This window comes from Schistocerca americana, chromosome 2 (genome assembly GCF_021461395.2).
Source record: "Schistocerca americana isolate TAMUIC-IGC-003095 chromosome 2, iqSchAmer2.1, whole genome shotgun sequence".
NCBI classification, from domain to species: domain Eukaryota; kingdom Metazoa; phylum Arthropoda; class Insecta; order Orthoptera; family Acrididae; genus Schistocerca; species Schistocerca americana.
In genome coordinates, this window is record NC_060120.1 from 505554311 (window position 1) to 505576195 (window position 21885).

Genomic DNA, 21885 nt, shown 5'->3' on the forward strand with positions numbered 1-21885 from the left:
AGCGAATTTTTATGTGATTTTTTTGAGCAGGTGTAACTTTAGTTTATTTTTAGACGATTTGGGAGTTACATTATTGAGTCTCACTGCGACAACTTTGTGTTTACTGATCCCTGTAACCGTTTTGATGCTCGTTATTAGCTCAAGATTATTTGTAGCTAAAAGGTGAAATGTGTTTTCACAAACATTTACTGTTGCAATGGCATCATGAATTAACTGCTCTAAATACACTCCTGGAAATTGAAATAAGAACACCGTGAATTCATTGCCCCAGGAAGGGGAAACTTTATTGACACATTCCTGGGGTCAGATACATCACATGATCACACTGACAGAACCACAGGTACATAGACACAGGCAACAGAGCATGCACAATGTCGGCACTAGTACAGTGTATATCCACCTTTCGCAGCAATGCAGGCTGCTATTCTCCCATGGAGACGATCGTAGAGATGCTGGATGTAGTCCTGTGGAACGGCTTGCCATGCCATTTCCACCTGGCGCCTCAGTTGGACCAGCGTTCGTGCTGGACGTGCAGACCGCGTGAGACGACGCTTCATCCAGTCCCAAGCATGCTCAATGAGGGACAGATCCGGAGATCTTGCTGGCCAGGGTAGTTGACTTACACCTTCTAGAGCACGTTGGGTGGCACGGGATACATGCGGACGTGCATTGTCCTGTTGGAACAGCAAGTTCCCTTGCCGGTCTAGGAATGGTAGAACGATGGGTTCGATGACGGTATGGATGTAACGTGCACTATTCAGTGTCCCCTCGACGATCACCAGTGGTGTACGGCCAGTGTAGGAGATCGCTCCCAACACCATGATGCCGGGTGTTGGCCCTGTGTGCCTCGGTCGTATGCAGTCCTGATTGTGGCGCTCACCTGCACGGCGCCAAACACGCATACGACCATCATTGGCACCAAGGCAGAAGCGACTCTCATCGCTGAAGACGACACGTCTCCATTCGTCCCTCCATTCACGCCTGTCGCGACACCACTGGAGGCGGGCTGCACGATGTTGGGGCGTGAGCAGAAGACGGCCTAACGGTGTGCGGGACCGTAGCCCAGCTTCATGGAGACGGTTGCGAATGGTCCTCGCCGATACCCCAGGAGCAACAGTGTCCCTAATTTGCTGGGAAGTGGCGGTGCGGTCCCCTACGGCACTGCGTAGGATCCTACGGTCTTGGCGTGCATCCGTGCGTCGCTGCGGTCCGGTCCCAGGTCGACGGGCATGTGCACCTTCCGCCGACCACTGGCGACAACATCGATGTACTGTGGAGACCTCACGCCCCACGTGTTGAGCAATTCGGCGGTACGTCCACCCGGCCTCCCGCATGCCCACTGTACGCCCTCGCTCAAAGTCCGTCAACTGCACATACGGTTCACGTCCACGCTGTCGCGGCATGCTACCAGTGATAAAGACTGCGATGGAGCTGCGTATGCCACGGCAAACTGGCTGACACTGACGGCGGCGGTGCACAAATGCTGCGTAGCTAGCGCCATTCGACGGCCAACACCGCGGTTCCTGGTGTGTCCGCTGTGCCGTGCGTGTGATCATTGCTTGTACAGCCCTCTCGCAGTGTCTGGAGCAAGTATGGTGGGTCTGACACACCGGTGTCAATGTGTTCTTTTTTCCATTTCCAGGAGTGTAATTTCCAGAGGATGCGTTTAGCACAATTAGAGATAACCTTTAATGCGTACCTCCGGAGGTAAACGTGTATTTTCAGCAACATATGGAGGGTAAATTGAAGTTACCAATAACTATAATTGTATGAGTTCTGTACGTGTTTGAAATTGGATTCATGTTTTATTTTAATCTTTCATTAATTATACCACATGAGTTGGGCAATCAGTAGAAGGATCCAATCATCATTTTATTCCGGTTACCAAGAATAAACTCTGTCCATACTAACTCACAGTAACAATTTACTTCAGTTTCGCTACGAGATAAACTACTTCTAACAGTAATAAACACACCACCGGCATCTGTGTTTAGCCTGTACTCTCTGAACACCGTTGGGTCCTTTGCAGAAATTTCGGCTGAACGTATCTCCGGCTTTAGCCAGCTTTCAGTACTTATGACGATTCGAGCATCGGTGATTTCTATTACAGCTTGAAGCTCTAGTAATTTCCCAAAAGCCCTACAACAGTTTACAATTGTTATAGCGATGGTTCCTAGATCTACGATCTTCCTTTATCAGACCTACACCTTTTTTTGTGTTTCCCCGAGATCCTCTAACTTAAAAAACCACACAATCCCTGCTACCCGTGTAGCCACCATCTTTGTGCAACGGACCTCTGAGCTCCTTAGCGGAATCCTAAACCCCACCATCTTAGGCCGCAAGTCGAAGAATCTGCAGCCTACATGGTCGAAGAATCGTCTGAGCCTCTGATTTAGAATCACCCCCACTTGGCTTTGAACCATAGTTCCGCAGTCGGTCCTGTCGACACTGCTGTAAATGGTGAGCTCTGGTTTCATCTCGTGAGCAAGACTGGCAGCCTTTCCTTGTTCTGTTAGCCACTCGAAGCCAGAGAGAATCTCTTCCGATCCAAAGCGACAAATATCATTGGTACCGACGTAGCCACCACTAGAAGTAGGCTGCAACCTGTGCTCTTATGACATCCAGAAGGACATGTTCACCGTCTGGAATGACTCCATCCAGTATGCACATGGAATGTGCATTAGCTTTCTTCCACTCCTTCGCAGACATGTTCCTAATGGGCCCCATGACGTGCCTAACAGTGGAGCTCCCAACTGTCAATAGTCCCATCCTCTGTGATTGCCCAGATCTTGCAGGCTAATCGGGTTTCCTCTGAAAGAGGACAAGTGACTGCGTCTGTCTGAGGGTATGTGTCGGCCACAGACAGCACCTGTAACGTTTTTGTCAGTCGTATCAGGGAGGCCCTACGTTCGGCACTGTCGGAAGTCTTTCGCCGCCTGCCACGCCCCACTTGACCATGATGGGTAAGAGGTCAAACCCAGCGGAAGCAGCTGGCCACCGGTGCGGACCGATTGGCGGTCTCTTGTGTCGTGCTGGACGTCCATTGGATCCCCACGATCGGCCTACAACAGTGATTCCCATCCACTGCTGCGTCATGTAACCGAAGCCGTCACATCCTGGAGCTGAGAGTAAAGTGTCACCAAGTCCGCTAACATCCGCACACAACAATCGCAGTCCCAGTCCATACTGAACACCGTGGAAAATTACACTATACACACAAACAAAGGACTATCGACACGCGCTATGGAACTCTAGTGCAGACACTGACGAAAACGCAAGGACTGTGGCTAATAAATTAGATCAACACGCAGAGATTCAAAAACTTAACTACCAACGCACTCACTTTAAATAATTCGCCCATCCTTAGGTACTTCTAATAATCGGTTTACTTTCGGTTTACTTTCCGACACAAACGTAAACGCGGGGACTGTGTCTATTAAATATAAAATTATCGCCCACAAAATCAAAAACTAAACTATCAAAGCACAAAGAGGAAACTATATAGTTCGCTACTGGTTAGGAACTCGTAAAATGTCACAAAAGCAGTTACTTCCCAGTTTCTGCTTGTGTCTCGGTTGGCTACCCATCCTTGATACTGGCATTGGGACGGTGCTGATGTACATGATGGTCCCACAGACGTCCCATGTGAGGATCTTACTGGCCACGGAAGCACCTTAACATCATGCAGACGGTTTATAGACACATGCCATGTGTGACCGGATATTGTCCTATGGTAAAAGGGCAGCATGAGAGATATCACATGGGGACGCAGGATTGCAGCGACATACCATAGTACCGCCAGATTCACTCACAACCAGTCGTTACCTGAAGTCACACCCGATGGCTCTCCATACCATGATGCAAGAAGTAACACCGCTACGGCTCTCCATAACTGGAATAGTAGCAGGACCCCCTCCGCATACACTCCGACGATGGTCATTCAGAGATGTGCAGACCTGTGATTAATCACTGAACCCAAAACGACGTCATTCATCAGTACTCCATGTTTCCCGATCATGGCACAGTCGTGAAGCAGTCTTTACTGTATTGGTGTTGGAAGCAGGTTGAACATGGGGCAGTAACTCGTGACTCTAGCTGCTGCTAATCTCTGACCAATTTCTCCAGATGACACGGGATGCTATGGTGAGTCTATTATTTGTCCTCCGGCGGCAAATACACGTATGAAAGTATTACTACGCACTTTGTCCACAATACTGCGATCCTGACCTGTAGCGGTCAGACGTGGTGGACCGAAATCTTGAAGATCTATATGCCTGTCCTTACGAACCCATGTAGTCCAACATCGGGATGATGTCACACCTGAGCGCCCTACATATCCGAATACTGCTCGATTCGAGCAGCAGGCAATGCGGGACCAACAATCAACATCTTTCAAACTCTTTCTGCTCCTCATACGGCTGTCCCACACAACACGCGACACCTCCGAATCCTTCACATTGATCTCTCATGTAACGCTGTTCGCACCATTTGTATACGCTACTAGTCGTGGTAACTACACTAAAAACAAACAACATTATATTGCACACTGGTACCCGTTCTACCTGACAGAGGGAATTGTAACCCTACTCATTTAGTAATTTTTGAGAACTAGTCTGTTGGACAAAGAGAGGTCTGGCTAAACGCGCTTTAAAATAGATTAAAGACGCTCTCGACTGCAATGAAATATTTAATTACGTTGATTACGGACTTCGGTCAGTATGTGACCATCTTCAGACCATTTATATCATTATGGTAGCCGGTGGCGGTGAACGGAGCAGGTGTTATAACATTCATGAAATCATAACACCTGCTTCGTTCGCTGTCAACACCTACCATTGTGATATAAGTGGTGTGAAGATGGTTACATTCAGACCGAAACCGCTGATCACTGTAAATAAATGCTTTATTAGAGTCGAGACTATTTTTAATCCATTTCTAAAAACTAATTATTTACCCACCCGCCGATGGCATACACGTGTACGAAGTTGTACTGACATCCGACCGTGTCTTTAAGTTTCTTCACCTGTCCTTGGTCTGGCAGTGTATGTTACGAACCTAAAAAACCTCTACGTTACAAGAGGCAGTGGACTGTTACGTACTTCTTTCGTTGTTACAGTAGATTAACAAGTAAGAAGAAAGAAACGATCGCCACTTACCAGAAAACTGTTCTCCACCGTATTGTTTCTTGAAAACGTTAAGTTTCGAGACGACGTCGAAGTGGTACAAGTAGACGGGCTGAGCTGCAGACATGGAAGAGAGAATCCTGGCAGCTGTCACCGAGGGATATGTGATCAGCAGATCTGCACGGAGCTGTTGACAAAAATGTGGCCACGACGTTTTTCTCAGTATTTTCTGACACAGTGTTTCTCACACTGAATGAAACTGAATTATAGTAAGAGTAGTGTGTTACATTCGAATCTATGGATATGGTTTAAGGAACATTTAACACAATATTTATATCTATATGATTACTTTGCAATTCATACTTAATGCTTGGCATAGGCCAGATCAACTTTTAGATTATTTCTATATCGTTGTAATTTCGAATAGCATGTGGAAAAAATGAACACCCGAATATAACCGAGCAAGCATAGATTTCCCTTACTTTATAACGATGGCCATTCCTCCCTGTGCAATTGGGAGTCAAAAAAATATTGTGGTATTCGGAAGAGGAAATTGGTGATTTAGATTTTGTGAAGATCTCTCACCGCAACTAATAACGTCTTTAGAATGAAATTTTCACTCTACAGCGGAGTGTGCGCTGATATGAAACTTCCTGGCACATTAAAACTGTGTGCCGGACCGAGACTCGAACTCGGGACCTTTGCCTTTCGCGGGCAAGTGCTCTACCGACTGAGCTACCCAAGCACGACTCACGCCCCGTCCACACAGCTTTAATTCTGCCAGTATCTCGTCTCCTACCTTCCAAACTTCACAGAAGCTCTCCTGCGTGTCTTGAAGAACTAGCACTCCTGGAAGAAAGAAGCACTTGCCCGCGAAAGGCAAAGGTCCCGAGTTCGACTCTCGGTCCGGTACACAGTTTTAATCTGCCAGGAAGTTTTAATAACGTCTTTGTTTCAATGGTTGCGGCCCAAATTCGCGTATCATTTGCGTCGCACTCTATCTTCTATTTCACAATAATACAGAAAGAGTTACCGTTCTTTGAACTTTTTCAATGTCTTCTGTCAATCCCACCGCATAAGGACGCCATACCGCAGCAGTAATAGAGAAATGGACAAGCGTGATGCAGGATATCTCCTTACTAGATTTGATGCATCTCTTAGATGTTCACCCATCAGTTTATACTTCGGCATTCACGTCAGTTAGCTTTGCTGCAGCCAAAGAACAATTAATGGGGTGTCTAGTTAATGGATGAAGAAATAAATTGTTAGATTCCATGAATATCTGTATCTTATAAATCTGAAACTATATTCTGCTGAAGTTATAAGGAGTTATTTGCCGAGAGTAAAGAGCAACAGATGAGGTAAAATGAGACGCTTGTGTAATGTATGGAGAAAGGAAACCCAACACTACAGTTCAAGCAAACATGGAAATAGACATTACCTTTAAAGATAGAAATCACTTTTTAGTGAAAACATAACAAAAAACGGATATAGTTTTAAGGCTGTGCTCAAATTAGGTAGTTTTAGAGCTTTTTAATGTAAGCATTTAAGACTTTGCTAAAAAAAGCTGGAAATACTTGTCAAGCGAAAAAGGTTAAAATTTGTCTTATTAATTTCTTTTTAATTACCAGCATCAATGTCACTAGGAAAGTGTTCTAACGTCCTCGTTGGTGCATAATTTTGTGCTATAGTCGGATTAAGTTGTAAGTAGTGAAAACGACTCATAGTTTTCTTGTAAGAGTTACTTTTAGAGGCGTTGCATTTGTGATTTCATTTTATAGACTTATTAACGATGAGTGAACCACATGTTTTACCAAAATATTAGCTAATTTAAACAGCTGCCCGCAGAAACCCTGAGCATGGAACTCCATATTGTTACTTTTTATCTACGAGGAACACCTTCACCATAACTACACATTTATCCACGAGTATTATTCTATTTGCTTTTAATGAACGGCATCCTAAATAAACTACCCACTTACAGAGACGAAAAGCAGCTGATATTAGGAATCCGAAATATGTGATTTTCTGTCCACATTCTTATCAGATTTGCATGCAGGATCGTTGAAAATTCCTTTTTCCATATTACCTCCCTTCCAGCTGCTGCTGTTACTGTGGAACCTAAATTCTCTCTTGTGCGTGACTGTGTGTATTATGTCTTTGTGACTTTTACATTTTCTTACGTGCACTTATTGTTTCCAAGCTTTATCGATATACTATGGAAGACAGTTTAAAAAGGGTGCAACAGATGTGAGTGCAGATATTTTTGTATGTGGTACTTTGATAGGTACACACATCAGTGTGGTAGTCGTTTTCTCTGCGACGAAAAGTCTTCCCTCAAGCAAGCCACAAACTTTACGACCTGATGTTTTCTGCAGGGCCGTAATGCGTCCACACTTCAGCATCTAACCAGCTGCCCCAGGGGAAATTAAGCATTTATGTCTCGCTCTTACGACATGTGCTTGGAGGAACTACCAAACCTAAAAACATACAACTTGTAAGTGCTGTAATTATTAGTCTGCGATTGATGGAAAAGCTGATGTATTGTTGTTTAGCGCACTGTCTTCAGGCAGCTGTAGGAATATTCACTCTTATAAAACCCGTTACGTTCTATGTACTGTAAGACTAGTAGGGTACCAGCTATAATATTGATGCTTTTAGCGTAAGTGATAGTAATGTAATTTATATAAAACACTGTGTAGCATCGTATTATTGTAAGAGTGATACTTAAATTTATATAGTCATTCTGGAAGAAATAAGCATTATCTAGCGCAACTGTTTGTGGAGTAATTCTGCTGGACATAATTAAAAGAAAGACGTTTTTCGTTGCGACGTAATCTTCTTACGAAATTCCAATCACCAACTTTCTCCTCCGAATATGAAAATATTTTGTTGACACCTACTTTGGGAGGAACAATCACCACGATAAAATAAGGCACATCAGAGCTCGTACGGAAAGATATAGGTGTTCATTCTTTCGGCGTGCTATACAAGATTGGAATAATAGAGAATTGTGAAGGCTGCCAAGCACTTAAATGTGATTTGCAGAGTATCCATCAATATGTAGATGTAGATAATAAGTACAGCTATACTGTTGTCACCAGAAAGAGAAAGTATATATTAAACTGATTTACTGTCAAGAGCTCTTTAAAATATTTTATTCTGACAGTTTTGAAATTGTCGCTGTGAGATTTTAATTTATGAATTTTTCTATGGTTTTTTGGTAGTCGTCGAGGAGATATTTTCCAAATACTTCGTTTTTTTTGCGTATTCCGTACCATAATGATTTTTTTTTACATATGGTGACGCATGAAGAAACCAACTTACGTCAGCGTACAAATCAATTGTAGATTCCTCTATCGGCTGGTTATCAAAGTAAAACCGCTTGATATCTCGAGCAACAGTGACACGCTCCTCCTTCTTGATGGGAATGCTGGTAGGTAGGGCTTTCTGAAAACTCAGGTTGAGTTCTCGCCATGCTGCTTTGTCTCTGGAGAGTGCTGTGAAAAAGAAACGTTGCTACACCATTCAGGAGCTCGAACGAAGCACAGTGTTACAGGTGGTGGAGCCATGATTTCGTTTTTGAATTACAATGTACTTGTAGTAACCGGCTAACTTAAGGCCCCTTTCAATATCTGAATTTCCCATGAAGATCTTTTAAAACAAAGGAGTCCTAACTACAGCACAGTTGTGGTTCTGGCCTTTGGTAATAGTTTATGAACTAGGTTGTGAGCTTTATTCGGATTTAAGGGTCTGGTAGTGCTTTTATTCCTCATGAATCATGGACCTTGCCGTTGGTGGGGAGGCTTGCGTGCCTCAGCGATACAGATGGCCGTACCGTAGGTGCAACCACAACGGAGGGGTATCTGTTGAGAGGCCAGACAAACATGTGGTTCCTGAAGAGGGGCAGCAGCCTTTTCAGTAGTTGCAGGGGCAACAGTCTGGAGGATTGACTGATCTGGCCTTGTAACATTAACCAAAACGGCCTTGCTGTGCTGGTACTGCGAACGGCTGAAAGCAAGGGGAAACTACAGCCGTAATTTTTCCCGAGGACATGCAGCTCTACTGTATGATTAAATGATGATGGCGTCCTGTTGGGTAAAATATTCCGGATGTAAATTAGTCCCCCATTCGGATCTCCGGGCGGGGACTACTCAAGAGGGCGTCGTTATCAGGAGAAAGAAAACTGGCATTCTACGGATCGGAGCGTGGAAAGTCAGATCCCTTAATCGGGCAGGTAGGTTAGAAAATTTAAAAAGGGAAATGGATAGGTTACAGTTAGATATAGTGGGAATTAGTGAAGTTCGGTGGCAGGAGGAACAAGACGTTTGGTCAGGTGATTACAGGGTTATAAATACAAAATCAAATAGGGGTAATGCAGGAGTAGGTTTAATAATGAATAAAAAAATAGGAGTGCGGGTTAGCTACTACAAACAGCATAGTGAACGCATTATTGTGGCCAAGATAGACACAAAGCCCATGCCTACTACAGTAGTACAAGTTTATATGCCAACTAGCTCTGCAGATGATGAAGAAATTGATGAAATGTATGACCAGATAAAAGAAATTATTCAGGTAATGAAGGGAGACGAAAATTTAATAGTCATGGGTGACCGGAATTCGTCAGTAGGAAAAGGGAGAGAAGGAAACATAGTAGGTGAATATGGATTGGGGGGAAGAAATGAAAGAGGAAGCCGCCTTGTAGAATTTTGCACAGAGCATAACTTAATCATAGCTAACACTTGGTTCAAGAATCATGAAAGAAGGTTGTATACCTGGAAGAATCCTGGAGATACTAAAAGGTATCAGATAGATTACATAATGGTAAGACAGAGATTTAGGAACCAGCTTTTAAATTGTAAGACATTTCCAAGGGCAGATGTGGATTCTGACCACAATCTATTGGTTATGAACTGCAGATTGAAACTGAAGAAACTGCAAAAAGGCGGGAATTTAAGGAGATGGGACCTGGATAAACTGAAAGAACCAGAGGTTGTACAGAGTTTCAGGGAAAGCATAAAATTGACAGGAATGGGGGAAAGAAATACAGTAGAAGAAGACTGGGTAGCTCTGAGGGATGAAGTAGTGAAGGCAGCAGAGGATCAAGTAGGTAAAAAGACGAGGGCTGATAGAAATCCTTGAGTAACAGAAGAAATATTGAATTTAATTGATGAAAGTAGAAAATATAAAAATGCAGTAAATGAAGCAGGCAAAAAGGAATACAAACGTCTCAAAAATGAGATCGACAGGAAGTGCAAAATGGCTAAGCAGGGATGGCTAGAGGACAAATGTAAGGATGTAGAGGCTTGTCTCACTAGGGGTAAGTTAGATACTGCCTACAGGAAAACTAAAGAGACCTTTGGAGAGAAGAGAACCACTTGTATGAATATCAAGAGCTCAGATGGCAACCCAGTTCTAAGCAAAGAAGGGAAAGCAGAAAGGTGGAAGGAGTATATAGAGGGTTTATACAAGGGCGATGTACTTGAGGACAATATTATGGAAATGGAAGAGGATGTAGATGAAGATGAAATGGAAGATAAGATACTGCGTGAAGAGTTTGACAGAGCACTGAAAGACCTGAGTCGAAACAAGGCCCCGGGAGTAGACAACATTCCATTAGAACTACTGATGGCCTTGGGAGAGCCAGTCATGACAAAACTCTACCATCTGGTGAGCAAGATGTATGAGACAGGCGAAATACCCACAGACTTCAAGAAGAATATAATAATTCCAATCCCAAGGAAAGTAGGTGTTGACAGATGTGAAAATTACCGAACTATCAGTTTAATATGTCACAGCTGCAAAATACTAACGCGAATTCTTTACTGACGAATGGAAAAACTGGTAGAAGCGGACCTCGGGGAAGATCAGTTTGGATTCCGTAGAAATGTTGGAACACGTGAGGCAATACTAACCTTACGACTTATCTTAGAAAAAAGATTAAGAAAAGGCAAACCTACGTTTCTAGCATTTGTAGACTTAGAGAAAGCTTTTGACAACGTTAACTGGAATACTCTCTTTCAAATTCTGAAGGTGGCAGGGGTAAAATACAGGGAGCGGAAGGCTACTTACAATTTGTACAGAAACCAGATGGCAGTTATAAGAGTCGAGGGGCATGAAAGGGAAGCAGTGGTTGGGAAAGGAGAGAGACAGGGTTGTAGCCTCTCCCCGATGTTATTCAACCTGTATATTGAGCAAGCAGTAAGGAAACAAAAGAAAAATTCGGAGTAGGTATTAAAATCCATGGAGAAGAAATAAAAACTTTGAGGTTCGCCGATAACATTGTAATTCTGTCAGAGACAGCAAAGGACTTGGAAGAGCAGTTGAACGGAATGGACAGTGTCTTGAAAGGGGGATATAAGATGAACATCAACAAAAGCAAAACGAGGATAATGGAATGTAGTCAAATTAAATCGGGTGATGCTGAGGGGATTAGATTAGGAAATGAGACACTTAAAGTAGTAAAGGAGTTTTGCTATTTAGGGAGTAAAATAACTGATGATGGTCGAAGTAGAGAGGATATAAAATGTAGACTGGCAATGGCAAGGAAATCGTTTCTGTAGGTGAGAAATTTGTTAACACCGAGTATAGATTTAAGTGTCAGCAATCGTTTCTGAAAGTATTTGTATGGAGTGTAGCCAAGTATGGAAGTGAAACATGGACGATAACCAGTTTGAACAGGAAGAGAATAGAAGCTTTCGAAATGTGGTGCTACAGAAGAATGCTGAAGATAAGGTGGGTAGATCACGTAACTAATGAGGAGGTATTGAATAGGATTGGGGAGAAGAGAAGTTTGTGGCACAACTTGACTAGAAGAAGGGATCGGTTGGTAGGACATGTTTTGAGGCATCAAGGGATCACAAATTTAGCATTGGAGGGCAGCGTGGAGGGTAAAAATCGTAGAGGGAGACCAAGAGACCAATACACTAAGCAGATTCAGAAGGATGTAGGTTGCAGTAGGTACTGGGAGATGAAGAAGCTTGCACAGGGTAGAGTAGCACGGAGAGCTGCATCAAACCAGTCTCAGGACTGAAGACCACAACAACAACAACAACAGTTTCAGGTTTAGTATTGAAGGCTGACAGCCAGAGTGGTATGAGCGGACAGTTAAGATGCAGTTGCCACCAAACAGATCGTCGTGGTGGACATACCTTGCAGGAGCTATTAACGAAAGTTTTATTCGTTTTATGTTTCAGTGGAAACAGACATACAGCCGTGTGGCTAGGGCTTCCCGTCGAGTAGACCGTTTGCCTGGTGCAAGTCTTCCGAGTGGACGCCACTTCGTTGACTTGCGTTTCAATGAGGATGAAATGATGAAGATAAACATAATACTACACTCAGTACCTGAGCGTAGAAAATCTCCGACCCAGCCGTGAACCGAACCCGGGCCGTTAGGCATGACATTCCGTCTCACTGACCACTCAGCTACCAGGGGTGGGACAGTGGTAACGGAATAATAAGATTCTAAAGAGATTATAAATGTAAAATACAGCCAATGTAAAAATTCACACATTTCGTTTTCATTAGTGAAAATAAAATGCTGTTATCGATGCTAAAGGGAAGTTTTATCTCTGTGTGATGACTGCAAAATAATATTAATAGTTTCTCGTGCACTATAAACTAATTAATGACACTCGTTGTGATCCAGCAATGAATGCAAACTGTCCCAGTCAGAATGAAATATTTAGCCAACATAGGAATTCTATCTATCGCTTGAGCCTTCTCCTGCAATTACACAGGGTCAGCCACGTTAATTCGATTTGGCATGTTAATCTTGAAGGGGTGGCCAGATGCTCTTCCTGCAGCCACCCCATACCCCCCAGGACGGAATTAGTGTACCCCAACTGTCTGCATCGCGCGTAATCCATGGAATAGTGCGAAAGTGTTCAGATGTCTGCGAGCCGTTTAACTGAGGCGGAACATGGGGACCAGCCGGTATTCACCTAGCGCGATGTGGAAAACCGGCTAAAAACGACATCCAGGCTGGCCAGCACATCGGCCCTCGTCCGCCGGGCAGATTCGATCTGGGGCCGGCGCGCCTACTCGAGTCCAGGAAGCAGCGCGTCAGCACTCTCGTCTACCCTGGCGGGTTTAGCCAACGTAGGAATATCAACAACAAAAACTCATTATGGTGCCAAGGATTCCTGTAGAGATGTTTCAAAGAATTCAAGAGTGTTTTTCCATGTGTCATTCCGTAGCCACAGTAGAGAGGCGGGACGTTGTAGTGCATTCACATTACGCTGTGTGCCTCAAATGTCGATGAGGGCACATATAGTTTATTCAACAGCGTTTTGGAATCAATAGGAATTTTAAAAAAATCTGTAGGCTTTATTCTTGTATTACTCATTAACCCATTGAAACACACAAGATACATTACATGTCACAGCAGTTAAATTCTTCATCTGAAAGACAACGGCGTCAGTTAACATAGACGAATTTTCGACAACTGTCTTCACAACAGCGACATTCAGACCAGGAACTCTAACGTATATCCATACTAAACTGTCATTTAACTCTCCCTGGAAAATCTGATTGATAATATTCTTCATTTACTTAAATTTATATGCAGTATTTTCATCGTGGTATTTACAAGGCAAAGCATTCTAACCTGTGAGTAGAAGCATTAATTCCTGTCTGTTATTAATGATACGAATATCAGAGAGTAGAACTCTTTTGTGTAAACTTAGTGTATAATAATTACTGTCTTGAAGGGAGTACAAACCTTGCATAAAAATTAGTCCTTCACGAGAGGTGATACCTAGGAGCAATGGCACAGGCTTAAATTTTCCACTCCTTAGTACTTCGAAAGGATCTTGTGTCAGCACACTGTCCGGTACCCCAGGAGGCTCAATCGATGCTCCGAAAGGCGCGAATTCCGTCCTATCCTTTTCTCAAATAAAAGAAAATAGTTGTTATTAGCACTTGTAAGACTTCTGTAATTTCTTTCTCAATGTTTTCTTTGTTTATCTCTCTCTCTCTCTCTCTCTCTCTCTCTCTCTCTCTCTCTCTCTGTGCGCTCGCGCGCGCTCGTGTGTGTGTGTGTGTGTGTGTGTGTGTGTGTGTGTTCGTGTGCCTTGAGTGTGTGTGAGTCGTCACCTCCTTCGTAGCTGCCTCGGACGCATGTTCGACGAGTTTTCTTGCCGGCTGCTCCCTCATGAAGGCGACCAGTTCCTCCGTGGTGTTCCCGGTGAAACCCAGGAACCTGGCCAGTCGGAATGCTCTCTCTCTGCAGTTAGTGTTCATAACACCTTCCGTTAGGGCCCCGCTTTGGCAAATGATACGATGGAACAAACCTGCGGAAGAAGGCATTTGCTAATACATACTGCAAGTAGGCTGTTTAGGATTTTTCGTTGGTAACGCCACGTAGCGCTCTGTATGAAAATCACTGACTGTGCTGTGTGCATTCTGTGGCTGGTTAGCATTGTTGCAATATTCACTATTGTAGTGTTGGGAAGTTGGATGTGAACAGCGAATAACGTTGCGCAGTTGGAGGTGAGCCGCCAGCAGTGGTGGATGTGGGGAGTGAGATGGCGGAGTTTTGAGAGCGGATGATCTGTGCGTGTGTCCATCAGAGACAGTAAATTTGTAAGACTGTATGTCATGAACTGATATATATAATGACTTTTTAACACTATTAAGGTAAATACATTGTTTGTTCTCTATCAATATCGTTGATTTGCTGACTATGCCTATCAGTAGTTAGTGCCTTCAGTAGTTAGAATCTTTTATTTAGCTGCCAGTATTGGTGCTCGTTGTATTGCAGTAGTTCGAGTAACGAAGATTTTTTTGAGGTAAGTGATTCATGAAAGGTGTAGGTTATAGTCAGTCAGGGCCATTCTTTTGTAGGGATTTTTGGAAGATTGCGTTGCGCTAAAAATATTGTGTGTCAGTTTAGTGTTGATCAGAATAAGTAAAGAGAGAAATGTCTGAGTACGTTCAGTTCTGCTCAGCTGTTTGAAAATCAAATAACCTTGGCGGGTTAATGTATGGTGCGGCATTTTGGGAGGAAGGATAATTGGCCCCCATTTTATCGATGGAATCAAAAATGGTGTAATGTATGCTGATTTCCTACATAACATTCTACCGATGTTACTAGAAGATTTTTCACTGCATGACAGAATGGCGATGTACTTCCAACATGATGGGTGTCCGGCACATAGCTCGCGTGCGGTTGAAGCGGTAATGAATAGCATGTTTCATGACAGGTGGATTGGTCGTCAAAGCACCATACCATGGCCCGCACGTTCAGTGGATCCGACGTTCCCGGATTTCATTCTGTGGGGAAAGTTAAAGGATATTTGCTATCGTGATCCACCGACAACGCCTGACAACAAGCGTCAGCGCATTGTCAATGCATGTGCGAACGTTACGGAAGGCGAACTACTCGCTGTTGAGAGGAACGTCTTTACACGTATTGCCAAATGCATTGAGGTTGACGGACATCATTTTGAGTATTTATTGCATTAATGTGATATTTACAGGCAATCACGTTGTAACAATATGCCTTCTCAGAAATGATAAGTTCTCAAAGGTACATGTATCACATTGGAACAACCGAAATAAAATGTTCAAACGTGACTACGTTATGTATTTTAATTTAAAAAACCTACCTGTTACCAACCGTTTGTCTAAAATTGTGAGCCATATGCTTGTGACTATTACAGTGCCATCTATCACAAAGCCAAAAAACTGGTCCAACCAAAACATTCATATCTTTACGTACTACACGAATATGTTATAAAAAATGGGGGTTCCTATTTTAAAAAGACGCAGTTGATATCCGTTTGACCTATGGCAGCGCCATCTAGCGGGTCAAACATAGCGCCATCTGGTTTTCCCCTTCAAGCTAGAAAAGTTTCGTTCTTTGTAGTTTTTTCGTTTGACGCTTATTTCGTGAGATATTTGGTCCGGTCACGATCAATGGACAACCCTGTAGTTCAGAGTTAACGATCTACTTCAGGTTCCACTTTAAAAATTCTAGAAGGCAAAATTTTGAATCAAGCATGCTGAAGCTTTTTCCGTAATTTCAAACAACCTACCAGACTGCAGGTGAAAATAAAGAAGATTTTATATTAATACATATTCTCCACCAGGGGTGGAGAGCTCTTCTGAACAGCACATTGCAAGGCATCCCAGATACGCTCAATAACGTTCATTTCTGGGGTGTTTGGTGGCCAGTGGAAGTCTTAAAACTCAGAAGAATGTTCCTGGAGTCCCTCTGTAGGAATTCTGGGAGTCGCATTGTTCTGCTGGTATTGCCCAAGTCCGTCGGAATGCACACTGGACATGAATGGATGCAGGTCATCACACAGCATGCTTACGTAAGTGTCACCTGTTCGAGCCGTATCTAGACGAATCAGGGGTCGCATATCACTGGGGCAGCACACGCTCTACACCATTACAGAGCCTCCACCAGCTCGAACAGTCCCCTTCTGACATGCAGGGTCCATGGATTCACGAGGTAGTCTCCATACCAGTGCATGTCCATCCGACCAAGCAACATTTTTTCCAGTCATCACCGGTCCAACGTCGGTGTGGACGGGCCCAGGCGAGGCGTAAAGCTTTGTGTCGTGCAGTCATCGAGACTGCACGAGTGGACCTTTGGCTCCGAAAGCCTATAACGACGATGATTCGTTGAATGGTTCGCGCGCTGACACTTGTTGATGGCCCAGAATTGAAATCTGGAGCAATTTTCGGAAGGGTTGCATTTCTGTCACGTTGAACGATTCTCTTCAGTCGTCGTTGGTCCCTTTCTTGTAGGATCTTTTCCCGACCTCAGTGATGTTGGAGATTGGATGTTTTACCGGCTGGATTCCTGATACTCACGATGCACTCGTAGAATGGTCATACGGGAAAATCCCCATGTCACCGCTACCTTGGAGGTGATGTGTCCCATTGAACGTGCCCCGGCTACAGCACAACATTAAAGTTCACTTAAAGGTTGATAAACTGCCATTGTAGCAGCAATAACCGATCTAACAACTGCGCCAGACATAGCGTTGCCGACGGCAGCGCCGTATTCTGCTTGTTTACATATCTCTGTTTTTGAATACGCATGCCTAAACCAGTTCAAAAATGGTTCAAATGGCTCTGAGCACTATGGGACTTAACATCTGTGGTCACCAGTCCCCTAGAACTTAGAACTACTTAAACCTAACTAACCTAAGGACATCACACACATCCATCCCCGAGGCAGGATTCGAACCTGCGACCGTAGCGGCCACGCGATTCCAGACGGAAGCGCCTAGAACCGCAAGGTCACACCGGCCGGCCTAAACCAGTTTCTTTGGCGCTTCAGTGTAAGTGATGCAGAGCTGCCACCTGTGACAGCCACAATGGCCTTAACATCGCAGGATATGGGGCAGAACTGAGCTAGGGTAATGGATGTCAGTACGTCACTCCGTGTTGCTACAGCCCTGTTCTTTATTCAACAGTCGTAGACGCCTGCTACCGGTGGCGTGCGAGTCTACTGACCGATGAGACATGTAGAAAATGTGCTAGGCCGCAGACAGTCACGGCAACCATTGAGATGGAATAACAGATGTCCAGATTTCTGGTTATGCGCAGCATAGGTAATCTTGTTTCTTACCCAATGAACTGTCATGAAGTCATGAGGAGGACGACTTGTCTGAAGACATGATACAAGAAGAAACAGGAGTCGACAGGAAAGAAACAGGGAATCCAATATTATAATTAGAATCTGAAATAGCTTTTGACAACATAAGATATCGATCGGAATTTCTAAGTCATTGGTAGAAGTGACAACCAAACGGCTATTATAATTTGTCTGGGGAACGTATGAGACTGGCGACAGATCGTCACACTTCCGGGAAAACATCATCCACACAATTCCGAAGGTAGCAAAAGACGACAAGTGCGACAATAATTGCACAGTCAGCTTGACAGCTCATGTGTCCAGTTACTGACAAAAATAACATACAGAAAAATGGAAAAGAAAACAGGGGATCTCTTAGGCTACGATCAGTTTGGCTTTACGAAAGGTAAAGCCCCAAAAGAGGTAATTCGAACTTGCCAGTTCATAATGGAAGCAAGTCTGAATAAAGATCATTGGATTTATCGACCTGGAAAAGCGTTCGACAGTGTATAATGGTACAAGATGTTCGGAATTCCGACAAGAATAGGGGTACGCTGTAGGGAAAGATGGATAACACAACATGTACATGATCCAAGAGGGAACAGGAAGAGGGACAGAACAACTAAAAAAGGAAGCGTATTAGAAAGAATTAAGCCAGGAATGTAGTCTCTCGTCCCTCTATTCTATCCATAAATCGAAGAAGCAATGTTGGGAATAAAACAAAGTTTCAAGAGTGCAATTAAAATTGCAGGTGAAGGGGTATCAATGATAACATTCGCTGATGACATTGCTATCCTCAGTGAAAGTGACGAAGAATTACAGAAGCTATTGAATGGAATGAACAATCTAATGAGTACAGAATGTGGGTTAAAAGTAAATCAAGGAAAGGCCAATGTAATGAAATGTGCCAGAACTGAAACAGCGAGAAACGTAACATTAAGATTGGTGATCACGATGTAGATGAAGTTAAGGAATTCTGATACCTAGGTACCAAAATAGGCCAAGACTAACGGCGCAAGGACATAAAAAGCAGTTTTACAGTGGCAAAAATGGCATTCTTGGCCAAGAGAAGTACACTAGTGTCAAACATAGACTTTAATGTGAGGAAGATGGTTCAAATAGCTCTGAGCACTATGGGACTTAACATTTGAAGTCATCAGTCCCCTACAACTACTTGAACCTAACTCACCTAAAGACATCACACACATCCATGCCCGAGGCAGGATTCGAACCTGCTACCGTAGCGGTCGCGCAGTTACAGACTGAAGCACCTAGAACCGCTCGGCCACAGCGACTGGAGTGAGGAAGAAATTTATGAGAATATACGTTTAGAGCACAGCATTATATGGCTGTGAAACATGGACTGTAGAAAACTGGAAGAGAAGAGAATCAAAGCATTTGGTGCTGAAGAATGTTGAAAACTAGTTGGACTGATATGGTAAGAAATGAGGAGGCGACGAAACAAATATATGGAAAACACTAACAAGAAGAAGGGACAGGATCATAGGACTTGTGTTGAGACACCACGGAATAATTTCCGTGGTTTTTCAGGGAATTGCCGAGGGCAGAAACTGAAGAGGAAGAGAGAGAGATAGGAATACATGGAGAAAATAACTCTGAGGTGAAACGGATGGCACTGGAAAGGTATTTATTTTGAGTCGCATCAAACCAGTGAGGAGATTGATGACTCAAAGATAAGAAAAAGTGTCTGTAGTGGAAGACAGTAGTCGAGCGTGTAGTGGTAATTTTTTCTTGTCTGCCCTTGCATTATTGTTGAGCCAGATGGTGGATGGAAACTTGGTTCTCCTCTGGGCCTCTATAAACGGATACGTCCATCTTTACGTTGTGAGTAGTACTCGAACTCGTTGAAAAAGACAACGCAGTAGCACTCTTGTGTCAGCACTGACTTCGAGTCCGCCACCGACAGCGCGCCTCTCAGCTGCGATGTCAAATGATGCCACAGAACTGGCCGCTCTTAGGACAGTCAGTAGGGGTACAGAAGTCGTCACACTGCCCATATAATTACTTGTCTAGCTGCCAACAAGCACTTTTCAATGTACGGAACGTTTCTGTACGATCCGGTATGGCCGAACAAGCAATACGTTTAGCCTCTCTGGTGGTAGTCGCACGGGAACGTAGAGATGCCTCATGGCGTCTCGTATAGCTAGCCTGAATCTATTCGATAGTCGCATGGGTCTTGGCATTGGGATTGTAGCCAGAAGTAATAGTGCGGAGAGATAAATTACAGACTCTACAGACGACGATCCTGTCTCTGTCGAATCCTGACACATGTTACATGAGGCGTGACACGATCTTGTCACCAGAGAAATCTACTGCGTAATATCCCCCTTACATGCAGAATATAGAGTACGTAATTCTAACTCCCCTCCGCCGTTGTACTTAAATCGTAAACGTCTGCCTAGCCAAGCACCTCCAAGGCTCAATGGCAGTATCACACTTGTTACATGCCACCGTCATGGTGCTGCAAATGACATACAGTGTAATCGCTGCCAAAAATCTCAAGTCGCAGAGTGTGATACTAAAAGAAAAGGAGTGGCTGCGAAACCTTCAGATTGTGTAAATTTGATAAATGTCTCCAATACACTGGAAAGATAACTTTGGATTCTCCATAAACTGAATAGGTTCTGACCATATACTTTTACATTCTTCAGTATTTGATTTTCACAATTTTTCTCTCATATCGTTTCTGATGAAAATGACACTAGTTGGGGTAGCGGTAAGCCGGCCGGAGTGGCCGTGCGGTTCTAGGCGCTACAGTCTGGAACCGAGCGACCACTACGGTCACAGGTTCGAATCCTGCCACGGGCATGGATGTGAGTGATGTCCTTAGGTTAGTTAGGTTTAATTAGTTCTACGTTATAGGCGACAGATGACCTCAGAAGTTAAGTCGCATAGTGCTCAGAGCCATTTTTGGTGTAGCGATAAAGTAGTTTTCATGGCCGGCAATGTATTTTTTGTTTCCCTGTGGCGATGAATGCAAACTTTAATGGCAGGAGAAACGTAAAATTTCAGTTATGATTCCACATATCTGCTCCTCAGAAACTGAGAGTTCAGTGTAAGGCTGTCATAATGTTTGAGTCAGCATTACCTATCCTAATGATAACTTATCGAAGTGTGAGTTCACCTGTCTGCACTCGAAGATAACAACCCATCATGTCGCTTGACTGGTAAGTTATCAGACGTTGTAATGAACGTCATTTGACGGATAATCTCATTCGACAGCTTGGCTGTTCGCCACATGACAGAGGTCGAGCAGACAATGAACCACCCTGTCAATGACGGATCTTGAATACCACTTGTCCAGAGAAACATCCACCGTGAGAATCAACTGCCTTGAGTAGCAACGTTTTCATGTGATGAATCGCAGCATTGTGTCACGGGCTGTGTAAGTGACATACGGTCGTTTTGCATCAGATCACTTCTCAACCCATCTCCAGACTTCGAAAACAGATCTGCAGCCATACAATCCATTATCAGCTCCTCGCTTGTGGGATGCCAAAGACATCGCCTCAGCCGGCCGTTGTGGTCGAGCGGTTCTAGGCGCTTCAGTCTGGAACCGCACTGCTGCTACGGTCGCAGGTTAGAATCCTGCCTCGGGCATGGATGTGTGTGATGTCCTTAGGTTGGTTAGGTTTAAGTAGTTCTAAGTCTAGGGGACTGATGACCTCAGATGTTAAGTCCCATAGTGCTCAGAGCCCTTTTTTAGCATCGCCTCACAGGTGTGCTTACGCTTAATTACGTCGTAGAAATGAGTGTGGGTGCAGAAATACTGCCATCGTCCGCATATGGGAACGAAAGAAAAAAAGCCACTACCACTGAATTGGCTCTGAGCACTATGGGACTTAGCTTCCGAGGTCATCAGTCCCCTAGAACTTAGAACTACTTAAACCTAGCTAACTTAAGGACACCACACACATCCATGCCCGAGGCAGGATTCGAACCTGCGACCGTAGCGCTCGAGCGGTTCCAGACTGAAGCGCCTAGAACCGCTCGGCCACACTGGCCGGCCTACCACTGAAGTGAGGTGTGTTTGGTAAACGGCTATGACATGGTTCAAGTACGGTCAAACTCATAAAATCATATGAGGTGATGCAAGAAATTTGCCAAAAGGGCACCGGTCTGGTTAGCGACAGAGGTTTTCTTCAG

General features: G+C 44.0%; 1 protein-coding gene across 2 annotated transcripts in view; it reads right to left on the reverse strand.

Moving 5' to 3' along the window:
* Positions 1-21885, reverse strand: part of LOC124595786 (juvenile hormone esterase-like) — a 77048-nt gene that overhangs the window by 15586 nt on the left and 39577 nt on the right. Inside the window, exons 5-8 of one of the 2 annotated variants that reach the window (XM_047134674.1) lie at positions 14220-14416; positions 13846-14008; positions 8451-8623; positions 5157-5310 (exon numbers count right to left, since the gene is read on the reverse strand). In XM_047134674.1, coding sequence (XP_046990630.1) covers positions 5157-5310; positions 8451-8623; positions 13846-14008; positions 14220-14416 — 687 coding nt within the window. The remainder of the gene's footprint in view (positions 1-5156; positions 5311-8450; positions 8624-13845; positions 14009-14219; positions 14417-21885) is intronic. The other variant, XM_047134675.1, reaches the window with a different exon arrangement.